The 26,178-nt window shown below is 53.3% G+C and overlaps 2 protein-coding genes across 4 annotated transcripts; both read right to left on the reverse strand.

The window, feature by feature from the left end:
• Positions 1-21: 21 nt before the first annotated feature.
• On the reverse strand, positions 22-4,798 carry LOC138688511 (neuronal PAS domain-containing protein 4-like). The gene is made up of 8 exons (XM_069799833.1): positions 3,002-4,798; positions 2,261-2,427; positions 2,025-2,161; positions 1,778-1,883; positions 1,409-1,655; positions 1,023-1,132; positions 449-590; positions 22-366 (listed from the first exon to the last, which is right to left on the reverse strand). Exons 1-8 carry the CDS (start codon positions 3,100-3,102, stop codon positions 60-62), a joined length of 1,317 nt encoding a protein of 438 aa, XP_069655934.1. The 5' UTR covers positions 3,103-4,798; the 3' UTR covers positions 22-59.
• A 217-nt stretch (positions 4,799-5,015) lies between these two features.
• Positions 5,016-26,158, reverse strand: KLHDC3 (kelch domain containing 3). Of its 3 annotated transcripts, none has more exons than XM_069799835.1 (11): positions 26,014-26,158; positions 19,020-19,255; positions 16,478-16,654; positions 14,088-14,203; positions 12,685-12,756; positions 12,245-12,458; positions 11,869-11,955; positions 10,663-10,771; positions 6,362-6,435; positions 5,880-5,958; positions 5,016-5,660 (listed from the first exon to the last, which is right to left on the reverse strand). In XM_069799835.1, exons 2-11 carry the CDS (start codon positions 19,171-19,173, stop codon positions 5,594-5,596), a joined length of 1,149 nt encoding a protein of 382 aa, XP_069655936.1. In that variant the 5' UTR covers positions 19,174-19,255; positions 26,014-26,158; the 3' UTR covers positions 5,016-5,593. The 3 variants fall into 3 exon arrangements, with proteins under 3 accessions (XP_069655936.1, XP_069655938.1, XP_069655937.1); XM_069799837.1 differs by lacking the exon at positions 26,014-26,158 and adding an exon at positions 25,635-25,655; XM_069799836.1 differs by lacking the exon at positions 26,014-26,158 and adding an exon at positions 24,848-24,986.
• Between the last annotated feature and the right edge of the window lie 20 nt (positions 26,159-26,178).

The following is a 26,178-nucleotide window of genomic DNA, read 5'->3' on the forward strand; positions in this document are numbered from 1 at the left end:
CGGCGGCACAAGCGCAGACAGAACGAAGAAGGCGGGGAGAGGGGGTGGGAAAAGGGCGTTTATTGGTGCGGGCAGGGGGCGTAGTGCGCGTGCGCGGCGGCGGGCCCCGCCCCCTCCAGCGCGTTGCCAAGGAGACGGGCCCAGGCGGCGTCCGGTGGGCCCGGGGAGAAGGCCGCGGCCTCGGCCTCGGCCTCGGCCTGGGGCCAGGGCCAAACCGGAGCGGCGGCGGCGGGCGGCGAGAGGCTGTCGGCTAGGGCACGGAGCTGTGCGGCTAGCAGGCTGAGCTCCCCTCCCGCCGGCGGCTGCGGCGTGGTACGGGGCGGGGGGTTGTACTGCCGGGCGCGTAGGTAGGCCGCTTCTTCCTCCCTGCCGCGGACACGGGAGTTAGGGGCGGCTCGGGGGGCACGGCCCCGCTTCCCCCCCCCCCCCCTCCATTAAAGCCTTCTACCTGAGGCAGAGGCTGGTGCAGGTGATGGCGTGGCTTCCGTCCTCCCGCCGCGCCGATACGCGAAGCCAGGCCCAGGTGCGGTCTCTGCGCAGCACACGCAGAACTGCCGACCCTGCTGCGGGTCCGGCCCCGGTCCCGAGCGCTGTGGGCAAGGGGCCGCGTTAGTCTGCGGCAGGGCACAGCGGCACCGGTTGCCAGGGTAGAGCAGCATGCTGGCCGTGGACCCCGCAGGCAGCCCTGATGGGGTCTGTAGTCAGTCTGCTGCTGTGGCCCCAGCGGGACACAGCTCCACAGGTAGTGGAGGCAGGTCTGTAACAGTCCTGCCCTCTCAAAAAGCTGGGGCTCAAGCAAGTCCCTCTTCTCTGCACTGGGGCAAAGCACAGTGCTCGTGTTCCCGTTCCCAAGCTTGGAAGCTCCCTGTGATCTTATAGACAGTGTGTGGGGTGTGTTGTCCTTTTTGGAGCAGGGAGCCACAGCGGGCAGGACTAAATTCACTTTGTTTCTTTTGGCCTGGACAGCCAGGTTTCAGGTGTAGCCAGAGAAAGACAGGTATGTTCCCAGGCCTGACACTCACCCACGGCCCTGTGCTGGGCAGCCGCTAGGTCAGTGTCCTCAGGGTGCAGGAGGCTGTACCATGACTGACCGATCAATTCCTCCCTGCAGTAGCCAAGGTGGTAGGTGACACTGAGGAAGACAAGGGGAGTGAGGCCTGAGTGCTTTGCAGGGTCTGCACCGTGTCAGCAAGGAGCAGCTGTTGCACGATGGAGGAGAGAGCAAAACAACAGGGGTACAGAAACGAGTTGCAAACGAGGGAGGGACAAGGCTTGGGAAGCATCTGGCAGAGTCCCACTGCTCACACGAGGTCCAGCCTGTGTCCCACACACAGGCTTGGTGAAGGGAAATGATTCTTGCTGCCCGAGAGGTACAGTTGGGGCTATGGTGTGAGCAGGCACCCCTCACCTCTCCGTGACATCAGTAAACGTCATGTCTAGGATGTGCGTGCTCTGGATTAGGTCATCCTGGGAACCAGCATCGCCGTCTGCAGGCAACCGCGCAACTGGTGTGCAGAGGGCCAGGAAGGCTGCGGCGGAGGGGGAGGCCAGGCAGTGCAGGGCTGTGAAGCGCCCGCGCACTGCCACAGCCCGATTCCCCCCGTGCTGCAGCCGGAAGGCCTTGGATGTGCGCATCTCGCTGACAAACGTGACTTCTGCAGGGAAACAAACCGGCTGGAGTGGGTCAGGGGCTCCTTTGCTCTGCTAGCAGCGATGGCCATGAAAAGCCAGAGCAGGGCGGCAGCATCTGTGAGACACCAGCCGAGGCCTCCCTTACCCCTGCCGGGCTCCTCCTGGGCGAGGAGGAGCTTCTTGCGTGCATCCTCGTGCGCTCGCCCATCTAGGATGTCGAAGATCGTGTCCCCCTGGGCAAGCAGCTCCACCTGACAAAGAGGGGGCTGCTGTCACGGACTGTGCCTGCCCGCTGGAGCCACAGGCCAGCATCTGCCAGGGCAGTGTGCCGTGCATGCAAAAAAAGGCACCAGGACAGGGACAGTGACTGCAAATGCCCAGTGGGCACTTACCATGGAGAGGCCCAGGACCTGAGCCACGTTCTCAGAGATGTAGACCAGCTTGCTGTCGGCCGAGAGCACAAGCAGAAATCCCGGCAGCAGGGAGAGCAGCTCCGTGCCGAGGGCCGGTCCCGCAGGAGGAGCTGAGTCTGCAGGGCGAGCACAGGGTGAAGCGCTGTCTTGCCAGGGCAGGAGCAATGCCCCCCGCAGAGCCAAGCTAGCGTGGGGTACAGCAGTGCCACAGGTACCTGGAGGGAACAGCTGAGCCCCCCGCAGCCGGAGGCACACCAGGGCCATGGTGTGGAGGTAGGAGAGCCGCTCCTTCTCCTGCGCCGAGATGGGCAGCAGGGAGCGCAGCGCCTGCAGCTCCACGTTGATCTGGTCCCTGCGAGCCTTGGAGGCACTCTTGGTTGACCTGCAAAGCCAGCCATCTGGGAACACACGTCCGGGGAGGGAGAGGGACAGCATTCCCCACCCGCCGCTATGGGGAGAATTGCAAGCTCGTGGACACGGAGTGGAGATGCTCCCCTGAAGAGGCTCAGCGCCCGTGCCAGCTGCCTCTAGGAGAGCAAACCTTTGGTGGCTGTTTCAGTGCAGTGGGCGCAAGCAGAAGTGCTCACGGCTACCCAGGAGGGACACACTGCTGGTGTGGCTGGTGCCCCTCTCGCTGGGGGGGCAGGTTGGACAATGACCTGTGCTTTGGCAGGGAGCCCAAGTGACACGACCTTCCCGCCAAACCCCGCAAGGATGGAAACTTCACCCAGTGAGGCCCAACCCATTGCATCTGCCTTTACTTTTCAACCACCCGCAATCCCTCTGCCCCTCCAAGCTCCAGCGCCTCCTCCCCACGTGCTGGCTGGCAGCCTCGCTGTCCCAAGCTGGTGCCAGCCCCTTGCAAGGGCCATGGGGCACCAAGCAAGCTGGCCCGGGTCTCTCCCCAGCTCGGAGGCCATCACAGCCCTGTAGGCGGGAGACAGTAGGGAGCTCACCTGAACGGCTTCGAGGCACTGGGCGCCTGCTTGTCCCTCCTGGGCAGGCAGCTCATCTCTGCCTGCAGGGGCCTGTGGCAGTGGCTGCAGAAGATGGTCATGGTGCCGGCACTAGGATGCCTGAAGCTGGCAGCGCACGGCTGCCTCCTTCGCCTCTGGCTGCGTCTGAACCTGCTGACCCCGCTGCTCCCAGCCTCCTTTTGTACCCTCCTGGGGCGCAGGGGCCAAGCTGCTCGTGGAGAGGGTTACCTCTCGTGACGCAACTTCCAAACAGCTCGGGGCTATTTTTAGAAGGCAGGCTGCTAAAAATAGTCCTCGCAGCTGGCTGCAATCTGAGAGGGGAAGCAATAAAAGGAAGCCAGGGTCTTTAAAGCAAACCTGGCTGCTCAGGAGGGGGTGATGATGAAGGTAGCAGGGATCCCCCTGTGGGGCACACATCCGCCCAGCTCCTGGCCCACAGTTGTTGCCAGCCCAGCAGAAGGTCCATGATGGGCTGAAGGCCTGTGGCTAGTCCAACCCGCCCAGCAGCTACTCTCCAGCATCACTGATAACTGAGCTGGGTGCTGGGAGAGGGAGCTGATACACCAACAAAATACACCGGAGACATCCAGACCAAGGTGGTGAGCAGTCTCCCGTCCCCAGGTCTGCAGCAGGGTCCTGGCAGAGGGAGGTCTGGGCCACAGCACCCCTGAACCTGAGGGAACCCTTGAAGGGGAGGGGAGTGCCTGTGACCCTCTCCCTGGTGAGCCTCTTCTTTTCTTCCCAGAAAAGCTGCCTCCCCACCAAAGGTTTGCTCTCCTAAGAGGCAGCTGGCATGGGGTGCTGAGCCTTTCTAGGGCCTGTTGTCTCCACTCAATGTCCCAGAGATTGTGATTCTCCCCAGAGAAGCCCCGGTGACAGCCAGTCACGGACAGAGCCAGGAGCACCTTGGGGAGCCTCTGTGCTCAGCACCACGCTGCCCAGTGCACTGAGCCTGGGTTGGTCTGTGGGTGTTTCCTGGTGCCTGGCACCCTACAAGAAGAGTGAGCTTGGTGCTTCGGTGCTGGGGAAGGGGATGCCATGGCAAAAAACCTCCTCCATGTCATGGCATGGCTTGAGAGAGAGCCTGTGGCTGAGGCAGCTGATTGAGCAGGGGATCTGGAGCTGCTGGACAACACACGGGAGCTGCCCACCCAGCCCTCACAGGCAACTTGCAGGTGCCAAGGACCACAAAAGGGGAGCCCAGGCTGGAGATGCTCTCCCTGAGCCAGATGTGCTATCAGCACACCCCGGCTCCCTTCAGGACCCAGCCCTGCCATTGATGCTCATCACCCACCACAGCGAGGTGCTGCCAGTACATGAAGAACAAGCTTTTGTCGCAATTGTGGTGCCTTCTGTTCTCTTGCCATGGCGTTTGCGCTGCTCTTGTGCTGCTCCAGGCTGTTCCATTGCACCTGCACTGGCCACCTCCCACAGGCTGAGGAGCCCAGGCACCTTTGCAGCCTTGCACTGCTGGGTGAGCAGCACTTGACCCTGGCAGGGGAGATGGCCTGGGCCCTCCATCATGCGTTATCAGCACGCAGCCACCACCATCTCTCAGCTGCCCCGTGACTTTACATGCCAGGGAGTACCCTGAGCATTTCCCTAGCTTCCCCTGCGTTAGCTCTGCTACAGCTGCTGCCTCTTCACATCAGATGCCTCACCTCCACGGGAAGGGGCTCGGGCACAGCCCTCCATGTCGCCTGGGGAGGCTGGCCCCGACGTCCCTCCACAGGGCAGGGAGCTGTGGGGCACCCACTTCCCTGAGGCAGCACAGCCCCCGAGCAGGAGGCAGGCACACCAGGGCAGTGCTCCTTTGGGGGGGTCCAGCTCCCCTTCTCCCACCCCAGCCAGGGCTGTGGCTGGTACGAGCTGCTGCCACAATCCACTGGTGGCCTGCAGCTGTCAGGGAAAGCGCCTGGTTCAGTCTCTCCCCTCCCAAACCACCTCTCCCCCCAGTTCACCTGCTAGGACACACAGAGCAGCAGAAACCATCTCTGCCTCAGCATTTATAAAACTCCCCCCAGTTGCTGTTTTACAACAGGAGCTGGGCAGAGAGTCCAGCTGGGCCCAGGCCCCCACATCAGGCTCAGCTTGGGGCTAGGGCCTGCCATCCGGTGCCAGGATGCTGGTCAGCACTGGCAGGTGCAGGCATGGAGGTCCCTGCTCTCTCCAGGCAGCGCAGGAACAGTTCATAGCCCGAGGGCCAAGCCCAGGGCCATGGCTGGTGGTTGGAGTTGATTCAGGCCCTTGGAAAGTGGCTGGGGACCAGGCCAGTACAGCTGCAGCTCCACAGGCAAGGGGAAGGAAGGCAGGAGACGCTGGAGCCATCAGCAAGGAGAGGGGTTCACAGTTGTGCTGCTGGGGCGAGCCAATTTCTTCCCCGGCGGACGGCTCTGCCTGCACACTCGTGATGCCCAAAGCGTAACAAGGGCAGAGGGAGGCCTGGCTAGGGCAAAACAAACTGAGCTCACATGTTCCTTGCTTGAAAGGGCTAAAAACTCATGCAGGCAGTGGAGCAAGAAGTCAGTGTGTGGAGGGGCAAGGGCAGGGTGGTAGAGGGACAAGCCGGCGTCAGCCCTGGGACGAGACGATGGGGCGGCTGATGGTGCTGTTTGTTGTCATGGCCGAGAGCTCCCATCTGTAACACACCAATGGGATACACTGAGAGAAAGCACAAACACAGTGCCTAGGGCTGGAGCAGCTCCGCTGCACATCAGCCTCAGCTGTGGTTTCCAGCCCAGCCTGCTCTGAAGCTGCACAGTGCCGAAGAGGGCCCCAGGCAGCCCTCAGCCAGGGCTGGAGCACCCCAAGGACAGGGAGCACCCGTGGGGTGACTTCCCGGCAAGGCACACAATACCTGATGTCGTGGGGAAGGCAGGACTGGTCCAGGCTGTACTGAATCACTGCTAGCTTACACAGCGTCTTTAGACTGGGGCCTGTGGAAAGAGGGCAGTTAGCCACAGCAGTCCTCATCTGGACACTATGGAGGGGGGCGTCCAGGCATCGTGCCACAGGGAACAGAGCAGAACACCCCAGCCATCTCCTCTGAGGGACAAGGCAGGCATACCAGGGACAGGCTGGAGCAGTTCTCTGTGCTCCCACAAGAAGTCTGTGTGAAGGAGAGCACAAAGAGCCATGAGCCCAGCTCAGGCCTGCAAGCACAGCTGCATCTCTGGCTGGTCTGCCTTAAGCCATGTACGCCAGCCAGAGGAAGCTGCCTAGCTCTGAGAGGCAGGCACCGGGAGCCATGTAGGACATGGTATGGTGCTTCACAGCAGGGCCTGCTCACAGGGCACCTTGTGGTGAGAGGTTCAAGCTGGGCAGGGAGTGCTCACGTACTGAAGTCGAGGATGTAGAGGTCTGAGTGATCCATCAGGTCAAATTCGTCACCCATTCCCTCCTCTGGAGACGGGCTGCAGAAGCAAAGTGTATCAGTCAGTGCCAAAATGCTTGTACACCAGTTACGGTCCCTTGGGCTCCCCAAGGGCTGAGCAAGTCCAGGACTGTTCCTGGCCTGCCTGCCCCATGCAGGAGCCCTCTGATCCCTCCTGTCCTTTTGCTTCCCTCAGCAGCACCCAAAGCCATCACTCTCCCAGCTCCTCGCAGAATAGGCAGAGCTGCACAGAGCTGGGGGCAGAAACACACACCATCTCCTCCGCAAGCCATAGCAGGGAATGGGGGAGCTGCCGCCTTCTCACACACGACCACAATGACTCCAGCTGCGAGCCTCCCCCTCACCTCACCTGCCTCTGTTACTTTGCTGCACCTCCAAACACAGGTCCCACTCTGCAGGGAACATCCCTTTTCCCTTCTTGTACATTGACCAGCCTCTGGCTGGTTTCACACTCCTCCTTCCCCAAGTACCCCCCAAACCGCTCTCCAACAACTAAGCAACCCTGGGGCCTCCTCCAGAACTGTGGCACCCACCCTCCAGGCATGAGGAGGGTGCTGGCAAACAGCTGCCTCCAGAGCTAAGGCTTGTTTCAGGGTTCTATTTGCTCAGCAATTTCAGTGGATCTGACCCTCCAAAGAGTTCCACTCAGAGAGGCAAAGCTGAGCCCCAGGACGAGGCTGAGGATGACTCCGAGCAGGCTGAAGAAGGGATATTACAGCAGCTCCTGAAGGCAGGCAGGCAGGCGTGCTTGCATAGGCATCTGTCCCGCTCTTTGTGTGATAAACACAAAGCTTTTGTAAAGCACAAACTCTCCAGCAAAAGCCAACAGGTTAGCAACCTGCAGCCAGGAAAACATCCTATTTTATCAGCTTGTGTTCCTCTGATGAGGCCAGCAGCTGGACAGCTTTTAGGTTCTGCTGCATGAGCTGAAGTTGTGTGCCAAGCACAACAGCACGAAGTTTGAAACAGATTCTGCCCAGCCACACACTGTTCGTCGCGCCAGTTCTCACGTGGTTAAAATCTACTGCAATTATTTCAGCACGGCCATTGAGATGTTCTAAGAGAAGTGTGGAGAAAGCAGGTAGGAAATATCTGCGTGGCAGGGCAAGCACAGACATTTCTCAGTCTGACTCAGGAATCACTGTGGGCTCCAGCCACAGCTCCCCGATTGTGCCAAAATGGGAACGGCATTTCAGAAGACTGTAACTGAGCATGTGTCAGGTGTTGATCAGTGCAGCAGTCATTTTAAACCAATCCCAATTTGCTGATACTCCCATCTGATGTTGGTCCTGGAATGCTAGTAAGGAGCTATGACTTCAGGCATTTCTAGGGAACAGACAGCCTCGCCTATGGTTTGCTGCCTCTGCAGTCTTGATGGAACAGCCAAAGCACCTGAGAGACTGGTCACTGCATCCCCTAGCACAGGCAGACCAGCCTCTGCTGTAACAGTGGTGCTTGGACCAGGGGAAAGTACTCCCATGGCTGATGGTTTTTTGGAGAATTTGAAAGAAACGAAAGGTGTTTTAAGTCCTGCTTTGGTCTGTGACAAGGCAATTTAGTGTGTCCTCACTGCTTAGCTGGGACCTCATGCAGTGACTTCTCACCTCAGTGTCACTTGCTTCCCCACCTATGACCCAATAAGCTTCACATCTCATGGGATATGAGACGGTACCTACCCCCCGCCAGGTTCCCATAAACCCAGCACAAAGTGTGGGGCACTGCTCACTACTGGCAGAGAAGACCTGTCGCTGATGGGTCCCATCTGCCCGGATACAGGCAAAAGCCCCTTTAATTCCACCCCTGTGTGTTCACCACACCACAATCTAATCTCACATCCACGTCACAGGAAACCCTAGACCATCCCTTATCTTTCAAAGGCAAGGCAGCAGGCACCATGTCTGCAGTTTTAATCACCAAACTGCAAAGCAGCTAGGGAAAGCCTGGAGTTCAAGACCAGGAGAGCCGCAAATCCCAGACAGCAGGGTGCAGGGCACCCCTTTGCCAGGCAGAGCCCAGCAAAACTGCTCGTTCCAGCTGCACAGCAATTCAGCGTGTTGGCGAATGCTCTTGAGCCCTGCACCAAGCACCCAGTGAGAGCCCCTACTCCCTCACCAGAGCCAGGCATTTCTAAGCCTTGTCAGGGAAAATGCACCCTCAAGCCAAACCCGGATCAGCATCTGTTCAGCTAGACTCTGGTTTATAGCATTCCCTCTGCCCCTCGTTCTCCCTCATGGATGGTCTCTGCATGCTGAAGCGCTGGTGGGTTTGGGAGGAAACCAGACTGGGGCCACAACTGCGACACAGCTAACGGGAACACCAAGCTTAGTGCTACATGACTTTCCGGTCACTTAAATGGGACACAAGTGACAGGATTGCTGCTGGCCACAGTGAGAGACCACAGCTGGGGCAAAAAGACCAGGCTCTAGGCAGGACTACAAAAGGGACTATGCATTTGAATGCCGCGGGAGCAGGCACCCTGCAGAAGTGCCTCTTGAACAGTCTACAGCCTACGTGAATCCTGTAAGGGAAGGCAGGACACAAAGAGGTTTTGCCTGCCTGTCCCCCGGTGCTGCTGCCTAGCAAGCCGAGCCTGCCGGCTCATCCTCCAAGGAGCCCTGCCGGATCCCCCGCGCTGTGTGCCCCCCCCCCAGCCCATCCCAGGCAGGGGAGCACAGGTCAGGAGGCAGACCACAGGGAGTTCTCCATTACAACGACTTCCTGGAAAACTTCTTATCTCTCCAGGCAGCTCCAGAGTACACCTGATAACTGTTACAGGAAGCAAGCAGAGTTCCCACCCCCGTCTCCCCCTTCCCCAGCCTGCAAGACCCTCCCTCCAGTCCAAGCAGGCTGCATTCCTGGCTGCCAGCAACTCTTCCTATCCCAAATTAGTGCTGATGAACTGGCCTGCATTGGGGTTGAGCCTGGATTAAGGAACAAGTTGAATACCAAAGTTGTTCAGTGGAGAAGACAAGGCACTGCTGCGTTGCCTGGCAGAGGTGGCCCAAACTCCAAAAAGTTGGTGTTAAATTTATTGTGGTTTGCTAGCATTTCCTAGGGCTGCCTAGGTTTAACATCAGAGTTCATTTGCTGCTGTAACACAAATCCACACTGCAGCATCCGAGAGCATCCAAAACTGCCATCAAGCCCTACTAAGCCTTCTGCTGTACAGAGCAGCACCCAGTATCTGTTGAGAAGACTGGATAAACTCAGCACCTCTGCACACCTCACCTGCACTAAGCACTCCCTCACACCCACACAGACAACTAAGCACACACCCCCAGCACTCCTGGGGCCTGAAGGCCCTTCACTCCATCGCAGACTGGTACAGTCAGCCTATCAGCAGAACCTGCCCTGCCTTGTTCTCTGCCCCAACCTCTCTTCAGAAGTATTCTCAAAAAGCCACTGCCAGGGTCCCAGAGAAATCCCCAAAGCTTTCCAAACCATGTGGAAGGCTGAAAGCATTTCAGACGTCTCTGCAAGGTAGATGCTGGTAAACAGGCCTGTGCTCCAGGGCTGCAATTTGTCATTCCCGACAGCAAAGAGCATGTCCTGGTGATGGGCCACTTCCTTTCTTTTAGCAGCTGTTAAGGCTCTTGGCCACATCCAGCCACCCTGCACCCTGACAGTATCAATTCTATTGTTTGACAGCTAAATCCTTAACACCAGATCCCTTTTGTGAATGGAAACTTTGCTAAGGAACACTGGCACAGAACGGAATGTTGCCTTGTCGTGTCTGTGGTCTCCTCAAACAGCTCCCAGCTGAGCGGACATCCCACTGCAGCTTGGCAGGCACCACACTTGCCAATGAAAGAAAGAAACTTTGGTGGGAGAAGCAGGGCAGCATGTAAGGGAAGATAAGTCAGTCTGAGGTCTGCTACAGCACAGCAGACCAAGGTATTTGTCCTTCTGATGGCAGGATCTCCTCCCCCCTTCCCATGACCTCTTTCACAGAAAGCTTGACCACTGCACAACCCCTCCTGAACAGCATGTTACATACTTCTGCCTCTACTTGTACAAGAAGACTTGTCACCAGGTGCTTTACAAGCTTGCATGACCACTTCAATCTCCTCCTTGGCCTTTTTCCAGAGGAGCCCTGATCTTCATCATTTCTTACACTTTTAAGGTAGATGGACAGTTGCCATGTACCTCTGAAGTGCATCTGACTACAGCATGGGGCAGAGCGTGGAGGGACACTGTGGTGAAGGGAGTGGCAAACCCTCTCACAGAGCCGCCCCACGCAACTCACCTGGTGCCTCCAAAGAGAATGATTTTGTCCCCTACTCTGCAGCAGCACTGCCGGCGTCGAGGACACGGGCCTTTCCCCTTGGGCTCAATCTTCCTCCAAGAGAGAGAAACTAAGGGGCGGAAGAGAGTGCACCAGCTTGTCACAAGAGTCTGGCCAAGACGCACTGCCCCACAGACACCAACATCCACCCTCCCTGTCGACCTCCTCTTCTTGCTAGTGGCAAAACGGTGCACTTCTGTGAGGTTGTTACTGAAGTGTTGCTCAGATGCCAGGCACAGCCCTGGAGCTCTGCCTGCTGAGATGGGAGTTGCAGGTCAGACATCACAGAGAGCTGTGCAGGGCAGAGCTCCAGGAGCAGGCAAGCAGGCTCCTTTCCCCAGCACCCTGCTGCGGTCCAGATCTGGAGGGAGACCCAGGAACCAGCTCCATCTGCTGGCAGCCACTGTGAACGCAGACCACCCTCACAGAGTGGAGACTGCTGGGACAGCTTGGTGGTGGGAAGGGAGCATAGGGGAACTGAACCAGGTGGAGAAGACAGCAGCCTTTGTCCTTGCTGGTCTCTGTGGCAAGGATGCTGGGGGGTGATAATCACTAATGCACAGCACTGAAACCTTCGGGAGCTCTAGCTCATAGATCAGCTTGGGGAGCAGCAAGTTGGCTGCTCTCAGGTAACTTTACTATGCAAGGCAATTAGCAAACAAAAATCAGTCTAATGGACTGCAAAAAGTGCCTGAGGACCCCAAAGCAGCTCAGAGTTGACTGATATTCAGGGTATCAGCTGAAAAACCACCCCTTCTGCTGCACAGTTTGATCTGGTAGCAAGAGAGTGTAGTATGGTGATCCTGCAGCTTGAGTTGAGTGGTTTCCCCAGCTATGGTCTCTAGCTCCCCTAAGCCCATTGCTTCCCCATATCTTCTTTTCTGCCAACATTTCTGCATATTTAAGAACTAGACAAAGTTTTGCCAACCACCCTTTGATTAGCTGGGTCTTTGAGCAATACTTTCTTTCCCACTTTCTAACTGAAATTTGGAGACAGTCTGAGGAGGAACAGGGGTCCCAAGCACAGTAGCAAGTTCTTATCAATGATGTCAGAGGGCCGTTTCCCCCCAGGCAGGCTCCTAGCCCTTGGAAAGCAAGTCCATTTGAGCACTCACACACTTGAGGGCCTTGAGCACTATCACTGCAACAAGTTAAGAGCATAAATACCTGGATTGAATTTCCAGAGGTCATGGAAGTGTCTGTTCAGGCGTGCATTGTAGCCACCAAATACATATAGCTCCCCATTGTAGCTGACTGTGGAGAATAAGCATAGACATCAGTGTCCCACCCAAGGTAAAGCCCAGCAGATCCCTGTCCCAACATCAAATACAAAGCAAAGCATGCTGGTTATCCACCTTTGCTTACATCACCTTCACATCTAGGGCTACGCACAAGGCTTTTTGGTGGGCAGCAGCTTTCCACAGAAGCCAGGCCCTGTGCACCCTCACTAACCCACATCTCCAGCCAGTGGACCAGACAGCCCTTCCGAGACAGGCAGAAATTCCCTTCCACTGTCCTCTTCTCTCAGCAGACCCACACTCACATGCTGAATGGCTCCGCCGGCCTTCAGGGAGCACTGGAGTTGGAGGGGAGTCCAGCCAGGAGTTTGTTTCTGTATCAAATACTTTAATGCGGTTACAGTAGATCTCATTGTTGGAGTGAAACGGCCCAAAACGATCAGCTCTGCCACCAAATACATACATCTTTGTTCCAATGATGGTAGCTGAATGGAAGTCTCTCCAGCGAGCTGGTGTACCCTGCAGGGACAGAACAAAACAGAACGAGAGAAAGAATGCAGATTACCCAGGGAGATGACACAGCTTGATAGGGAAGTTGGGGCGGCTGCCTTCTCCTGGAGAACTTCCCCTCCTGTAGATCCCAGCCACACCAGACAGAAGGTGGGAGACAGGTGTGGGCAGCTACCCCAGAGAACAGCAGATACGAGACCTCCTCCACAAACCAGAGTGAAAAGCAAATACTGACCTTGGCAGAGATTAAGGTCCACATCATGTTTGTGGTGTCCAATTTATGGATATCGTTTGAAAAGCAGTCAGCCTGGAAGACAGCAGGGCAGCCTGGTCACAAGCCTGGTCACATCTGGCCCCAGGAAGGACACTGTCCTAAAAGACATGGTGCTTGCTCCAAAATGTCAAGGTAGACAGCACACCTATCACTTAACAAGAGGAAGGCAAAGCCCATTTCTCCTCAAAGGTGTCTTGTCTTTTCCTGCAGCTTTCCCATTTATTTGGTGCTCAGTTCCTCCCCCTCAAGGCTGTTCGACACACAATAATGTACATTCGCAGCAGAACCCTGCCTCCACTCCATGCAGTGACAGAAGAAAGGGGTACTAATGGGACAGTCAAACTGGCTCTGCTAAAGCCACCTGATGAGAGGTAGAAACTAAGATTACTTGTAGGAACTTAAACATCCAGGAGCAAATACACTCAGGTTTCTGAGGATCCTACAAAACTCTTCTGCAGCTAGCTGCCTGGAAGAGCCTGCATTCACGCTAACAGCACAGACTCCTACTCCTCCAGGCAGGGGAGATAGCAGCAAGACAGCTAGAGGCTTGCTTTGTCCTGGTTAAAAACAAGCTACGTTTTAACTCCTCCTGCTGCTATAATCAAAATCATGGATTTGGCATGCTATTGTGCTCAGAAGAGGGGGAATAACCCCGGGACTGCTGTAATAGAGCCCTAGCTTTCTTCCAAATAAACAGATGTGACTTTGCACAGCTTTTCTGGAGCCTGTTGATAGGCTGAAATGATATTTACCCAGATCTTAAGGTCAAAGCATAAGGATTTGCTCAAAGGAGCATTAGGCACACTGACAACTAGTGCAGGATGACCTTCAGCTCAAGGTATTCTTAATGGGAGGGCAAGCAAGTGCCTGCTGGAGGGGATCAGCAAGATGTGAGAGCGGGTACAGAATACAGGGAACATGCACCGGATCAGGACGAAACCTCACAGCAACACCACAGACATTGGAAAGTGATTTTTCTGGCTCATTTCTCAGCCAAATTAAAATAAATGTGGACCAATATATATTTATTTAAAATGCTATGTATTTATCTAGCTAAATTTGGCTGAGCAATGAGCCAGAAAAAAATATTTATATATATAAAAATATTTATATTTTTACCTCTATATATGTTTTGGGGAAGAAAAAAAAATACCCACCATTTTTTTAGGCCTACTTTCCCAACCATCTTCTCTGCAAAACAAAGAGCATACCCTGGGTAATTAATACCATAACTTTGCTGAGTTATAAAATGAAAGCAGCTATGGATACAAATATGCCCCTGTATCCTGCCTCCACCGATGTCCTGGGTAGGAGCACCCTCTTTCCCAAGGGATCGCCAAATAACACTTACAGAGACTACTCACCAGCTGTTCATAGCCTCCAAAGATAAACATGCTCTTTCCCAGGACACAAGCTGAATGCCCATCTCTCGCCCCTGGGACCATTCCAGACACCTTTGGCGTGAACCACTTGTGCGTGTCTGAAACAAAACAGAAGGCAATGCTAAGAAAATACAGTAGATGTTGGGATGGGATAGCTCTTTGCTACTGTTCTTCATTTCTAAGACAGAAATCTTTCTCTCTCACACACAGTACCTGCTTCTCTGCAGAAGCTGCAAGCTTCTTCAGGCAATGCTACCTGCCTGAGCCTCCACAGAGGGGCATGGTGACAGAGGTCTCAGCTCCTGGGCACGGCCGCTGACTCTGCCCGACGTGACAAACAGCTCACGTTTGAAGTGCGTGTAGTACAGCACTGCTTTAGCAATGTTATTTTTATTGAATCTCTTGCAAAGCCTACTTGTGAGTCACTTATCAACTCTGCATTTACAGTTTCAATTACAATGAAGCAGTGGTGCTAAGTGGCTCAACTGACCTCACGGCATGGAGATGCTGACTAACTGACTGAGGAAAAACAGCTCTTGAATCCAGGCAGAAGTCACTTAACCACAAGCTTACCATGTCAACAGAGCTACTGTGCACATCCCCACCTCTGCAGCGCAGCTCTCCCTATCTTATCTGCTCCTCTTGTTACATTCTCATCCCCTCTTCAAGGGGAGCCTTCCTCACACTCCACCCTTCATGGTTCTCTTCACACTGCTGTCCGTGAGCCTGCACCAGACAGATTCAGCCCCTTAGCCCGCACGGTCCAGGGGCTGGCTTGATTTAGGGGAGGACTAAATCCAGCCAGAGATGTTCTCCGTGCCAGGGCAACATGAAGCCAAGCCAGCGACTCACTGCCAAGCACAAACAGGCACCTGTCCCAAGAGCCCAGAGAGGCACACATAAGCCTTGAGGCAGCAGGAGACATTCCCACCACCCTTCCTAACTGCTGCAAGCTGCCAAGAGCAGTGCTTATTTCAGCAAGTGGTAACACTGGAACCAAAGCAACATTCTTCACAAGGATAACTTCTCTGAACTTGGCCTGTGGCCACAGCTATCCACCTAGGCTCCAGCTGGAACCACACAAAGGGTCCTGCAAGGTCAACAGAATTCCTGGGCAGCCTCTAGTGAGAAAGCTGCAGCGGCTATCAAGTTCCTTTCCTTCATGGGGCTGCTTCCAAGCCCAGTCACACGGTAGCAGCAAGAGCTCACCCAAGCACAACACGTCAAATTAGAGATGGAAGAGACCTTGACTTACGATCTGCTTGGCACCCCAGGGTACAAAATTGCACCCAGCCAAGACTTTATCCAGTTTGATGTGACTCCTACAGTGGAACTTATACCACGGACACGGGATTACAACTGCCAGCCTCACTTTCCAGGACTGACAGGGAACAGGCACAGCGTGTACAGACAGCTGCAGAGGGTTCGGACCAGGACTGAAGTCTGGCCTTTCCATTAATTTTCACCTAACGCTAAAGCACTGGAGTTGGCAGGGAGACCAGGCAGCTCCCACTACGAGGCCTCTGCATAGGCAGAGGTTTACTGGTGGCTTCCCAGCTGCATGTGTCAGGGGAAGGGGAAAACCCTGCGCTCAGAGAGCAGCTCCAAGCCGCAAGACATTTCCTGGCAAAGCAGGGAACCCACGACTAAGCACCAGAGCAAGCAGTTTCCTTGCAAGTCCAGCAAGCCAGTCACTGGTCAGTATTTAGATGGACTTGGCTCCAGAATCCAGATGTACTCCCTCCTTTCCTGACACTCCTTTTCACCCAGTTCCTGATGGTGCCTGTTCTCCCCAGGTGCGCCAGCAGCACTATGGAGAAGCCAACCAAAAGGCTCAAGGAGTTTATCTTTTGGGTCTATCTAACTTGACTCATGCCTTCCCTTATTTTGCCATCCTGTGCCTGACAACTTCTGTGTTTTATTCCTCACTCTCTTTCACACTTTCAGAAAGAAGGACCACCCTGGAGAGGAAGCACAATCCTCTAGCTCCTTCTCGCTGCAACCTTCAGCCACAGTTAAGGAATAATATATCACACAGAGAGAATGCTTCAGTTGCAGTTACTATCAGAAAGAGCACACAAAGCTGATAGAAAAACTGAAACCCATTTGACTATTAGACAAATTCAGTAATCTCTGTTCAAAGGCTTTTACATAGAGTCAAGTGTGCAGACACGCTGGCCACCCTGCTCCCCTTCTACACCTGCTGAAACAGCCAGCAACACCAGTTCCCCATTTGCACTGTTTCCTCCAGACTGTCACTTTGTAGAGAGACTGAGGGACAGAAAATCAAGTTGGAGAGCAGCGTGGTGGGGCAGAGAAAAGGTCTCATCAAGAGCAGTTGTAACAAGGAAGAGCGAGAAGCTGGAACTTACTGACATCGAAGGCATAGAGCACGTTGCAGGCTCCCTCAGTGTCATTGCGACCACCCCATATGTAGACGGTGTCATCTATGAGCACTGCTGAGTGCCCATACCTCATATAGGGCACCTCTCTCACGTGGTCTCGGCTGTTTGTCCACACTGGAGGCAGCTTGATCCAGCGCAGAGACACTGAAAGCACAAGTTTGAGCCCACGTAAAATGCTAAGCCCGCTACACGTGCTCACAGGTCACAACCCATCCTGCACGGTGCTTTTTTTCCCCCTACAATAAGGTGCAGAGGCAGTCTAGTAAGCAAGACAAAGCTGTGTCTGACCCTGAGTAGTAGCTAGTTAATGAAAATGGAAGCACAGTTCTCCACAGTCTTCCCCTGTCACAGAAGAGACTAGAGGAAGCACGGGAGGACCAGAGGACGCTGGACAGAAATAGGTTCCATTCTGCATCAATTACACTGAAGAGGTTTCCACTCTGGCTCATCAGAGACTATGAATGAAGGCACAGCACACACATACATATACACCAAAAAAAAAAAAAGAAAAAGTGCAGATGTGATAATGAATGCCGACACTACTTCAGGCTAGTGACATTTTTAAAGAGACTCAAAGCTGGAAAGAAGGGGCAGCACAGGAATAATTCATTGCAGCAACATTCAAGGGAACACACCTGAAGGCATTATTCGGACTTGCAGTGGTGCAGTTTAAGTAAAGCAACACAGCAGCTTTGTCGGAACAGGTTTTGTTTGCTTTTGTTTAGTTCTTTAAGCTTTAGATGAGGCAGCTGTCTGTCTCCTTTACTCCCATCCATACTCGAGTTCTCCTTGCTAACCTTGTGTTACTAATAGAAGTTCTTTGTGATTACAGGTTCTCGTTCCTGGCAGCCTGTATGTCACGTTCAGCAGTAGCCAGAGCAGTCAACAGGTATTACATAGTTTAATGACAGCGCAAGAGTAACAGCAAGGGTTACATGGCCCTTACGCAACAGCAACCAGACACCCTCCCTCTACCACACATACAGCCTCCAGTTTTGTTTTCAATGTGGAGATAACACGAAATACAGCAGAAAACAGTCTGCAGTTCCCCTGAAATACTAACATAGGGAAAGGGTCAGGCATCTTAAAAGGTGAGCATCTACCCCAGAGGCAGAAAGAGCACTGAGGAAGCACAGCCAATGCTAAAGTCAAGCTAGACGGGATGTTTCCTACCTAAAACACAGTCTTTTGCTTTGGAAGATTGAAAGAGATCATTCAAAATCTGGTATCTTGGCTTTAGCACTGGAACCTGGCAATGCTAACTGAGCAAGGGCTTGGGAAGCCAGTGTCACCTCCCACGTAGTGGCAGCAGCATCATGACACTAATACTTGGGAGTGGCAAGAAGGGTAGACAACACAAGAGCATTCCTTTGGGCATGGTAGTTATGCTTCCATCATAAAAGCAGTGCTCTGCTGGCACATTTTACAAGTACGACATTCAACTGTCTTGAGCATGAGTGCCCAGTCTCTCCGGATAGAGATGAATGTCTTTGTTCACAAGGTCCTGAGCTACACTCCCCTCTACACTGTGAGCTGGTCACCTTGGCAGCCCTGTGTAACCAATGCCTTTATCCACTACTGTACAAGTCAGTCTTCTCCGCAGTCAGACTTAAAGAAGTGAATTCACTGCATCTTACAGACAAACTAGTTTTGTCTACGTGCCACGTGTGTGTTAGGAGAGCGTTCAGCATGCTGTCCAGTCTGCAAAACTGGTCATTGGTTCTCTGCTCTTGTCTCTGTTCAGCTGAACCCATCCAAGCACCCGTGCAGTTTTTCAACCACCTGCCTAATTATAAGGAAATACTTCATGGACCAGCTCAGTAATCTCTTCAGTTCAAAGAGCACTGAATCAAGAAATACAGCCTCTCCCAGCACAGTCATGGCTCCAACTCAGTCTCCTGACAGATACAGGCTACCCTACACAAATGGCTCCAGCTCCAGACGCTTTTCTAAGCCATGTTGTGAACTTGCATGATAGCTGCTGCCAAAACGGGAAGGCCTCCATCCCAGCCACATGGCCCTACCGATTCCATCATGCTGGCAGTGGTTGTCAGCTGCCCCCCCAGGGAAACAGCTCAGGAGTCTAAACCTGGAGACTTAACTGAGTGCACCGGCTCCCACCCTACCCCCTCCAAGCTAGGGGCAGCTGAGCACGGCCATGCTGCAAACTGGATGGGGAATCTGAGCCAAGTAAACATCGCCTCTTTGCACCTAGTTGAGTTATTGTTCACAGAGAACAAGGACAAAACAAGCCATTGGCTGTGTGGTTACTTCTAGTGAGTCCTTATCCTAGCCATCTGCTGAACTACAGCCCCTCTGCGCCCTGCCCCTGAAGCTGAAAATACAGGGCTGCATAAGGGAAGAGGCTCCCATCTACACTGATAACTTGTTTGGAAATTAGAGTCAGACAGCATGTTACGGAGTGTAACATGTTAAGCAGCACTGGGCAAGAAAACTAATAACCGAGCCCAGCAAGCCACTCCTTCGAGCACCACAAGGACATATTTACCTGCATTAAAAACATGGACATCAATCTGCCGCAGAGTCTCATAGTCTTCTCCAGAACAATACCCACCAAAGGAATAGACCTTGTGCCCGACAGCCACGGCCGCGTGGTTCACCCTCCGTGGCCCACCTTCCAAGTGCACTGCCCACCGTAGCATTCCTCCCTGCAAGCCAGGCAGTCTTCAGGGCCCCCAGTGCCACAGCCGCATGCTTCCTGGGCCACCACGATGTCACCTGGCTCTGTAACAGAGAAAGAATGCTAAAATAACATGATCCATTCTGCAGGTCTTCCTGTCTTCCTTGAATTCCAACTACAAAGGTCACATTGCTGTGTCCTTACTCATCTGCCTCCCAGCTGGAGACGGTTTTACTCTCCGCTTGGGAAGGAGACACAAGGCAGGTACCGTAACCCGAGCAAGGCTTGGAAGAGCAAGCGGAGATGCCCTCGCATACAAAAAAACCTCAGCGTGGCCGCACAGGCAGCCCAAGCCAAGCACCTTTGGCGAAGGCAGCCGAGTGCTGCGTGCCCAGCCGTGCCTTGGTCATGTACACATCATGTACACACCAGAACAATTTGTCCGCATGAATGAAAACACACAGCAAGAGCCAACTGTGAAGGTGAAAAGAACAGAGCCAGAGGGAAGAGAGTGTGCTCTTTGGATCAGTTGTGAGAAACAGCAGAGGAAAATATAAAAAAAAACCAACAAAAAACCCACCCAACAAAAAAACCCAAAGAATGATCCCCACATAAAGCAACCGACTCCCCGATATGGGGGTGGACTACAACACTAGCATTTGGACTCACTGATTTGAGCACTAGGGTCCAGCTTTATTAAACATGAGAGAACAGAGACCCCCTAGTCTGGGGAGAAAGCTCTTTTCTAATGATCAGAATAAGGCCTTTTTCTCCCGCAGCAAATCCAGGCATAACTACGAAAATTTTGTAACATCCTATCTCAGTTAAGAAACTGATATGTTTCATGCTTCAAACAGATGGCTCAGATCAGCTCTCAGAGAAGTCACCACAGCTGATTTTTGCAGAGATTCTCCTTTGGATCTAATGATCTGGAGCACAGTCCTGCCCGGGTGCTTCTGAAAAAGCAGGCCAGTTCAATTCTTTAACAGTTTTCCCCCAGCTGAAAAACAGCCATTAGAAGAGACGTCAGTGTTTCAGCCTAACGAACATTCTCTTTTTTATTGCTTGGTTCTAGCTTCTTGGAAGATGCAGCCAGCACACTCCCACCCCACACCCAGTTTTAGCATTTGCAGAACACAAAGAAATTTGCGGATGCCTTAGAATGAGGACTAAAATTCTTATGCATTTTCTCTGTCCTTTTTCTTTTTGGAAAGTAGTGACTTTTTTCACAAGGAGAACTTTCCTCCTGTGTAAAGTTTCTGAACTAGCTGGAGAGCAGCAGGAAGGGATAACACCATGGTGCTTTGCTCCATTTGGCCTCCCCCAGCCCTTCAGCCAAGCAGAACCACCACTCACAAGCAGGCACCTGTACGGCCCATCAGCACCCTGATTACCACAGCATTTGACCCACCTGCACTCTCCCATTTTATCCCCACCTGGGGAAAGAGTCAGAGATGCCACCCAACAGGGACCTCCTGGCATGGAACAGAGCTCAGGCTTCCAGCTCCAGCCATGCATGCTACAGACAGTTCAAAAGCATCCAGAAACCAGTCACCTCATTCCAGAACTCCTAAATCTCAGCAAAATTTGAGTAATTTCTTTTTAAAGTTATTTCTTTTACAAGTTGTTCCCAAAAGAGACTGGCAGCCAGAGCATGCTCTATACCTGAATGTTACAGCAACAGGACACGTGCAAAGTCTGAACAGAGAGCATCCTGCAGTCTTACTTGTAACAGATGAGCTCAGACCAAGGAGTCCCTCCTGCAAAGCTGCTTCGTCCTGCGGCAACCACTGTAACCTAAATTGCAGTCAGCAACCCAGAAAGTCACATCAAGCTTTTCTCCAGCAGTGCTGCTCCAGAAGCACCCAGAAACAGTCCCCCTCTGCTACAGACCATGCTTCGCTGTGTGCCTGGGACCACTCCAAATTCAGATCTAGCAGGTTTGGGTTTTGTTTTTTAAATGACTCTTTTTTTTTTTTTTAAGCCAGGCAGCAGCTCTTGTATAAGTCCTCCGCAAAGCTACAGAATAGATGGGTTTCCATGGAGACCACCAAAGTCACCTTTCAGGCTATTTTGAAGACTTCACATATCTAAATGTGTTTCCTGCCTCAGTCATGAGTTATCATTGAAAAAATCTAACCGATACTTTCCTCAAAATCACTTCTTGGTTAAGTGATTCTGTAAGAGACTCCTTAAGGAGATTAACTGGACTTTATCACCACTGCCAATATTTTCAACACCCTTCAGACTGAGCCCAATCCTGGAAGATTAAGAAGATGAATCTTACTTCCAAGTTCTCCACTTGGTTCCTTCTGGGGTAGAGGAGCACAGCAGCCTGGCATGGCAGGCAGGCATCGTACCAAGCTGCTTGCTTGCCTTTTTTTGCCAGAAAGGCTGGGAAAACTCTTCTTCACCCTTGGGAGTTCACTTGAGCTGTGTGCCGAGGAGCACGCTGCTGCCAGAGCAGGACACTGGTCCTTTCACTCCAACAGGAGCTGGCTACCCTGACTGAACAGTCTTATAATTAAGATTAGTCATAGGAACGCAGGAAACGAAGGCTGCACATCCCAAGAAGTTAATCTGCTCAATGGAGAGGCAGCAGCTCAAGGCCCAGCTGTTCACACTGCAGGAAAGGATGCTGATGTTGTAGCAACAAGGTTGCAGTGTCGTTTCCTACAATTACTATTACTGGGAAAGGTTTTTCCAGCCATCAGCCCTTCCCAGGAGGCAGGCGGCTGTACGCAGGACCCAGGGTGGTGGTGGGGGTGATGGGGTTGAAGTTGGCTGCACTTCGCCTTGGCTCAGGACAGGGATAGCCCTTCAGAGCAAATACAAAGCTTAGCTAGCACAGCCTCATGCTGCCACTCGTCAGGCCCCGGGCATGCAGAAACACTCATTCGCTTTACGAAAAGAAGGCAATCAGAAGCATGAAGCAATCCTTACAGGATCGTATATTAAAAGGCCAAGGAAAACACAGGATTTAACAAGCTGCCAGGGTTTTTCCAAACCCGAGTGCTCTTCCCTACACCGTAATAAAAACATCCAGCCAGACTCCATCTTCCTCTTCTGGCCTTCCACTGGCCACAACCCTACCCCAGAACCATCGCAACGTCTTCCCACCTTTGCCAAGCGGTTGTTCTCCTCTTTTTGGCCATGCACAGGTCCGCTCCCCATCTCCTGAGGAACCCCCACTCCTCCCCATGCTTTCTGCATCCAGCTCCAGCCTCTCTCCTCTCCTGCCTTTTTTGGAAATCGTTTCATTAGAGCAGTTTTCTGTCCCAAAGTCAATTTTCCTCCTGCAATTCCTCTCTCTGCGCTATCTAGAAATATGAGTTAAACGCTTTTTTTTTTGAGAAAAAGTTATTTTCTGTCCTACAACTATGCACGCTGTTAAGTTCCATTTCAGGTTTTGATATGGATATGAAACAATTGATATGAATTGATCTGATAATTGATACGAAAATTTCCTAACAATTTCCCCCAAACGTACAATATTGAAGTTATGCAAAATACATTCCGTGATTTCTCATTTAGGACACCAGCAACAGGGATGTAGGCTGTAAAACACAGAAATATTGATACGATGGAGGCAAACGGTACCAGAGAACTGGGAGGGCGCTGGCTGCAGGAGGCGGTACACATCCCATCTCAGGCAAACCAAGTGCTTTTTCACTCTGCACCGCAAACCAAAGGGACAGTTAGTGACACTAACATTCATCATGGATTAGAGGAAGGGCTTCCACACCACAGAAAAGTTAAGCTCAGATCATTTAAATCACAGAAGCTATTGCTACTGCCAAAAGCCAGCAGGGTAAGAGAAGGGTTGCCTTCTACATGGATTCATGCAGACAGCTAAGCGTGTGTCCCTTTTCTGGATCCTGCCGAGCCATCCTTCTCCTCCCCAGAGCTGCACCTCTTTTAGAGCAGCCTCTGCAGTTCATCTGCGCCCACAGCAGAAGCTGGTTGATGGTCTGAGGAATCTCCTTTGACTGATTTAGCATGCCCAGCTGGAATTGTGCCCCAGCGTCCCCAGGAACTACGACCGTATACTTACAGGGAGACCAAAAAGCTCCATCAGCACATTTCTTACACGGCGAGAGGAGAGATTTTCTAGATGAAGCAAAACCAAAGAAACTGCACTCCCACATGCTCCGTTAGCTCAGCATACGCTCACTGACCTTCGATCAGGAAGCTCTGGCTGCCTCTTTTCCCCAGTCTCAGCTCAGAGAAGCAATACGCTGAGCATCCTGACCACACGCACACATGCATTCACTCGGGGTCTCCTTCGCAGAAGGGGATACGTGCTTCTGTTCAAGCCGCTTGCTTTCACTGATGCACATGTGAACTCCCCACTTCACCTCTCCAAAAGCTAATAGATCTTTTCATTTCATTTTGCATTCACACAGGCAGCAATCATGCAGTCTTTACAACTCCCCATTTCCCTGGTCTGGCATAATCTATCCAGAGTTACAGTCAAGCACAGAGAAAGCAGAGAAATTTGGGTTGAAACCCTGGTAGGTCCTGGCAATTAATTGCCAGGAATAAGAATGTTTCTAAAAATCAGGTTACACTTCATCTCCTGTTGAAGTACCTGATGCTGATGATGCTGGAAATTAAGTAAGCGCAGCAATGAGTTGTTCCTGTGCCACTAATCACAGGGAGGCTAAAATTAAAAAGTGCTCAAAATAACCTGCTGTGGTCCCGCAGAAATGCCTGAAGCCCTCCTCCACTGACTGTGCACAGCACCGCAAGCCCAGGTACACACTTCCAGAGCAGAGCAAGTGGTGCAACAATAGCCGTGGGGTGACTGCAGACTGGGTCTGTTGCTGCAGTCAGGCCTGACACCTGCCCACAAGTGGAAGCTTACAAGTCTATTAGCTGAGAAATAGCTATGGACGTCCTTCTACACCTCCCTTGTTCTTCGTCAGCGCTGACATCCAGCAAAGAGAGCGCAGCAATTCACCCAGGGCATTTCACTGCTAAGCAAGGGAACAACCAGATTTTAAGTCAGCTCTGCATTCTTTGAATACAGTACCTATAGACAATACTCCCAAATCTCTGGTTCTGCTGTTGTCTGAAGATGCACGTAATGCCTGAAACAACCTTCATCCTAACTGCCCCAGCTTACACCTAACTAGGGTCTACCAGCACAGCATACAGCCATCTGAGATCACCAGAAAAATCACTTGATAATTTCTCACTAGCATACCTTCCAAAACTGTTGTGGCGACTTGAGCAAAGTAGCATTGATGGGGCAGGGGGGGGAGAGTAATCATGGGTTTTAGTCAGATTTTTCAGCTGTTTGTTCTATTGGCTTTCGACATTCTATTTTCAATCCCTACAATTAACTATGAGAACATTTCATTTGAGATGGAAAGCCACTGACCATCTCCAAGTACAACAGCCAGATGATAAACTTAGAACAAAAATATATATCCTTGGATCAACTTCTTTGCGCAAAGAGTGTTCCCTGGGCTACCTCATTCCTCTACGCACACAGAGAGAAACCTAGAGCCATTTCTGAAAGCTGCTCAGATTTGCCTTCCTGCAGTCAATTCACCCAGCAAGGGGGAGAAACCCAGTAGAAAGCGGCCCGGATTTTCAAGGGCTCGCTCGGTCACCCCCAGAATTACAGCACCACCCCAAGCAGAGCAGCCTACTGCCCCTCCAAAGTCGCTCCAGAGAGCAAATCCTACCGTGCGGCTGCCTCGGTCCCGTCTCCCAAAAGATGCCAGCCACAAGGTTTAGTAACACTTAAAATAGTCCAGCCAGCTCACAGCAGTCCATATAGACGGTTCTATTTCAAGCACATCCAACTTACTGTTAGAGATAGCACGAGAACAACCCGCTTTCTTCGCTCATGCTTGACATTTATGTGATGCTTTGACTATTTATGCTAAGGCAGTGTGAAATTGCAAGCTTGCACATTCAGCAGCTCGGACACTGGCAACGCAATCCCAGCACCAGTAAACTAGACGGTGCTAGAACAGCCCCTGAGCTCGTCAACCAAGACCGATCTGGAAGCTCGTGTTAGACACGGGAATCGCAGACCACGCCGCTCAGGCAGAAATTTATTCCAGCCTTCCTCCCTGCAGACAGCTGCGCCGCCTCCTTATTTTTGCCCAAATATTTTGCCCGCCGCTGACTGACTTTTGCCCAAAGCCCGGCTGACGTCCCGCACCTTGCCCCCGAAATTCTCCCTTTGCCCCCCGAACCTCACCACGGCTTCCCAAGGGAGAAATTCCTTGACCCTCCTTCTCCCTCCCCGGGAATTTCTCCCAGCCTCTGGCTGCTGCCTGAGCCGCTTCTGCCCTGCCAGCCCTTGGGAGGGAGCGGGCCGAGGAAAGCCGAGCTCACAGCTAACGTGGCATTTCTCGCTTCGCCCCAAGCCCCGCCGTTTAGCCCTCGCTCCGTCCCCGTTCTTACACCGACACCGGGACCCTCCAAGGCAGAGTTTCACCGAGCCGGCCCGACGGTGCTCACCGGTGCCGGTCGGTTGTTCTCTGCCCCGGTGCACAGGGACCGGGGTGGGGGGGAAAAGGACCCCGGCGTGAAGCGGCCGAGCCTGGGGAGGAGGGGGCAAGGGCGAACGGCTCGTAACCGCACAAGCCCCCGGCGAGGCGGGATGGAGGGAGGAGGCCCGGCGGCGGTTACGCCAAGGCGGGGAGCAGGAGGGCAAGAGGCCCCCCCGGGGCCCCTCTTCAGGGCCACCCCTCGCCTCACGACCGCTGCCCGAGGGGCCCTGCCCGCCCACCGGGGCCTTTTCCCCGTGGAAGGGCTCGACGGTCGCTCCGGGCCCCCCCTCCCCCCCGTTTCCACCAGCTCCCCGACGGTCGAATCCCTCTCAGCCCCAACCCCGTACCTGGCGGCGGGAAGACAATCCGACAACCTCTCTCCCACAGCCGCTCCCTGGGACTTGTAGTCCGTGGACGGCGGTCGCCCTCCCGCGCCGAGGCGGTAACGGCCCCACCGGGCCCCACCGAGGGCGCCACGGCCCACCCCACCACCCCCCCGCCTCGGGGGGTGG

The sequence above is a fragment of the Haliaeetus albicilla genome, chromosome 13, assembly GCF_947461875.1.
Source record: "Haliaeetus albicilla chromosome 13, bHalAlb1.1, whole genome shotgun sequence".
Classification (NCBI taxonomy): Eukaryota; Metazoa; Chordata; class Aves; order Accipitriformes; family Accipitridae; genus Haliaeetus; species Haliaeetus albicilla.

Bases quoted from the DNA above. Each gene is read 5' to 3' on its own strand.
- LOC138688511 (XM_069799833.1), bottom strand. From the start codon at position 3,102: ATGACCATCTTCTGCAGCCACTGCCACAGGCCCCTGCAGGCAGAGATG. The intron at 2,428-3,001 runs GTGAGCTCCCTA...CTGGCTTTGCAG, and splicing joins AGTGCCTCGAAGCCGTTCAG to GTCAACCAAGAGTGCCTCCA. The intron at 367-448 runs GTAGAAGGCTTT...TGTCCGCGGCAG, and splicing joins TGCACCAGCCTCTGCCTCAG to GGAGGAAGAAGCGGCCTACC.
- KLHDC3 (XM_069799835.1), bottom strand. From the start codon at position 19,173: ATGCTACGGTGGGCAGTGCACTTGGAAGGTGGGCCACGGAGGGTGAAC. The intron at 5,959-6,361 runs GTACGTGAGCAC...CTCTTTCCACAG, and splicing joins CCTCTACATCCTCGACTTCA to GCCCCAGTCTAAAGACGCTG. The intron at 5,661-5,879 runs GTATTGTGTGCC...GGTGTGTTACAG, and splicing joins TGCCTTCCCCACGACATCAG to ATGGGAGCTCTCGGCCATGA.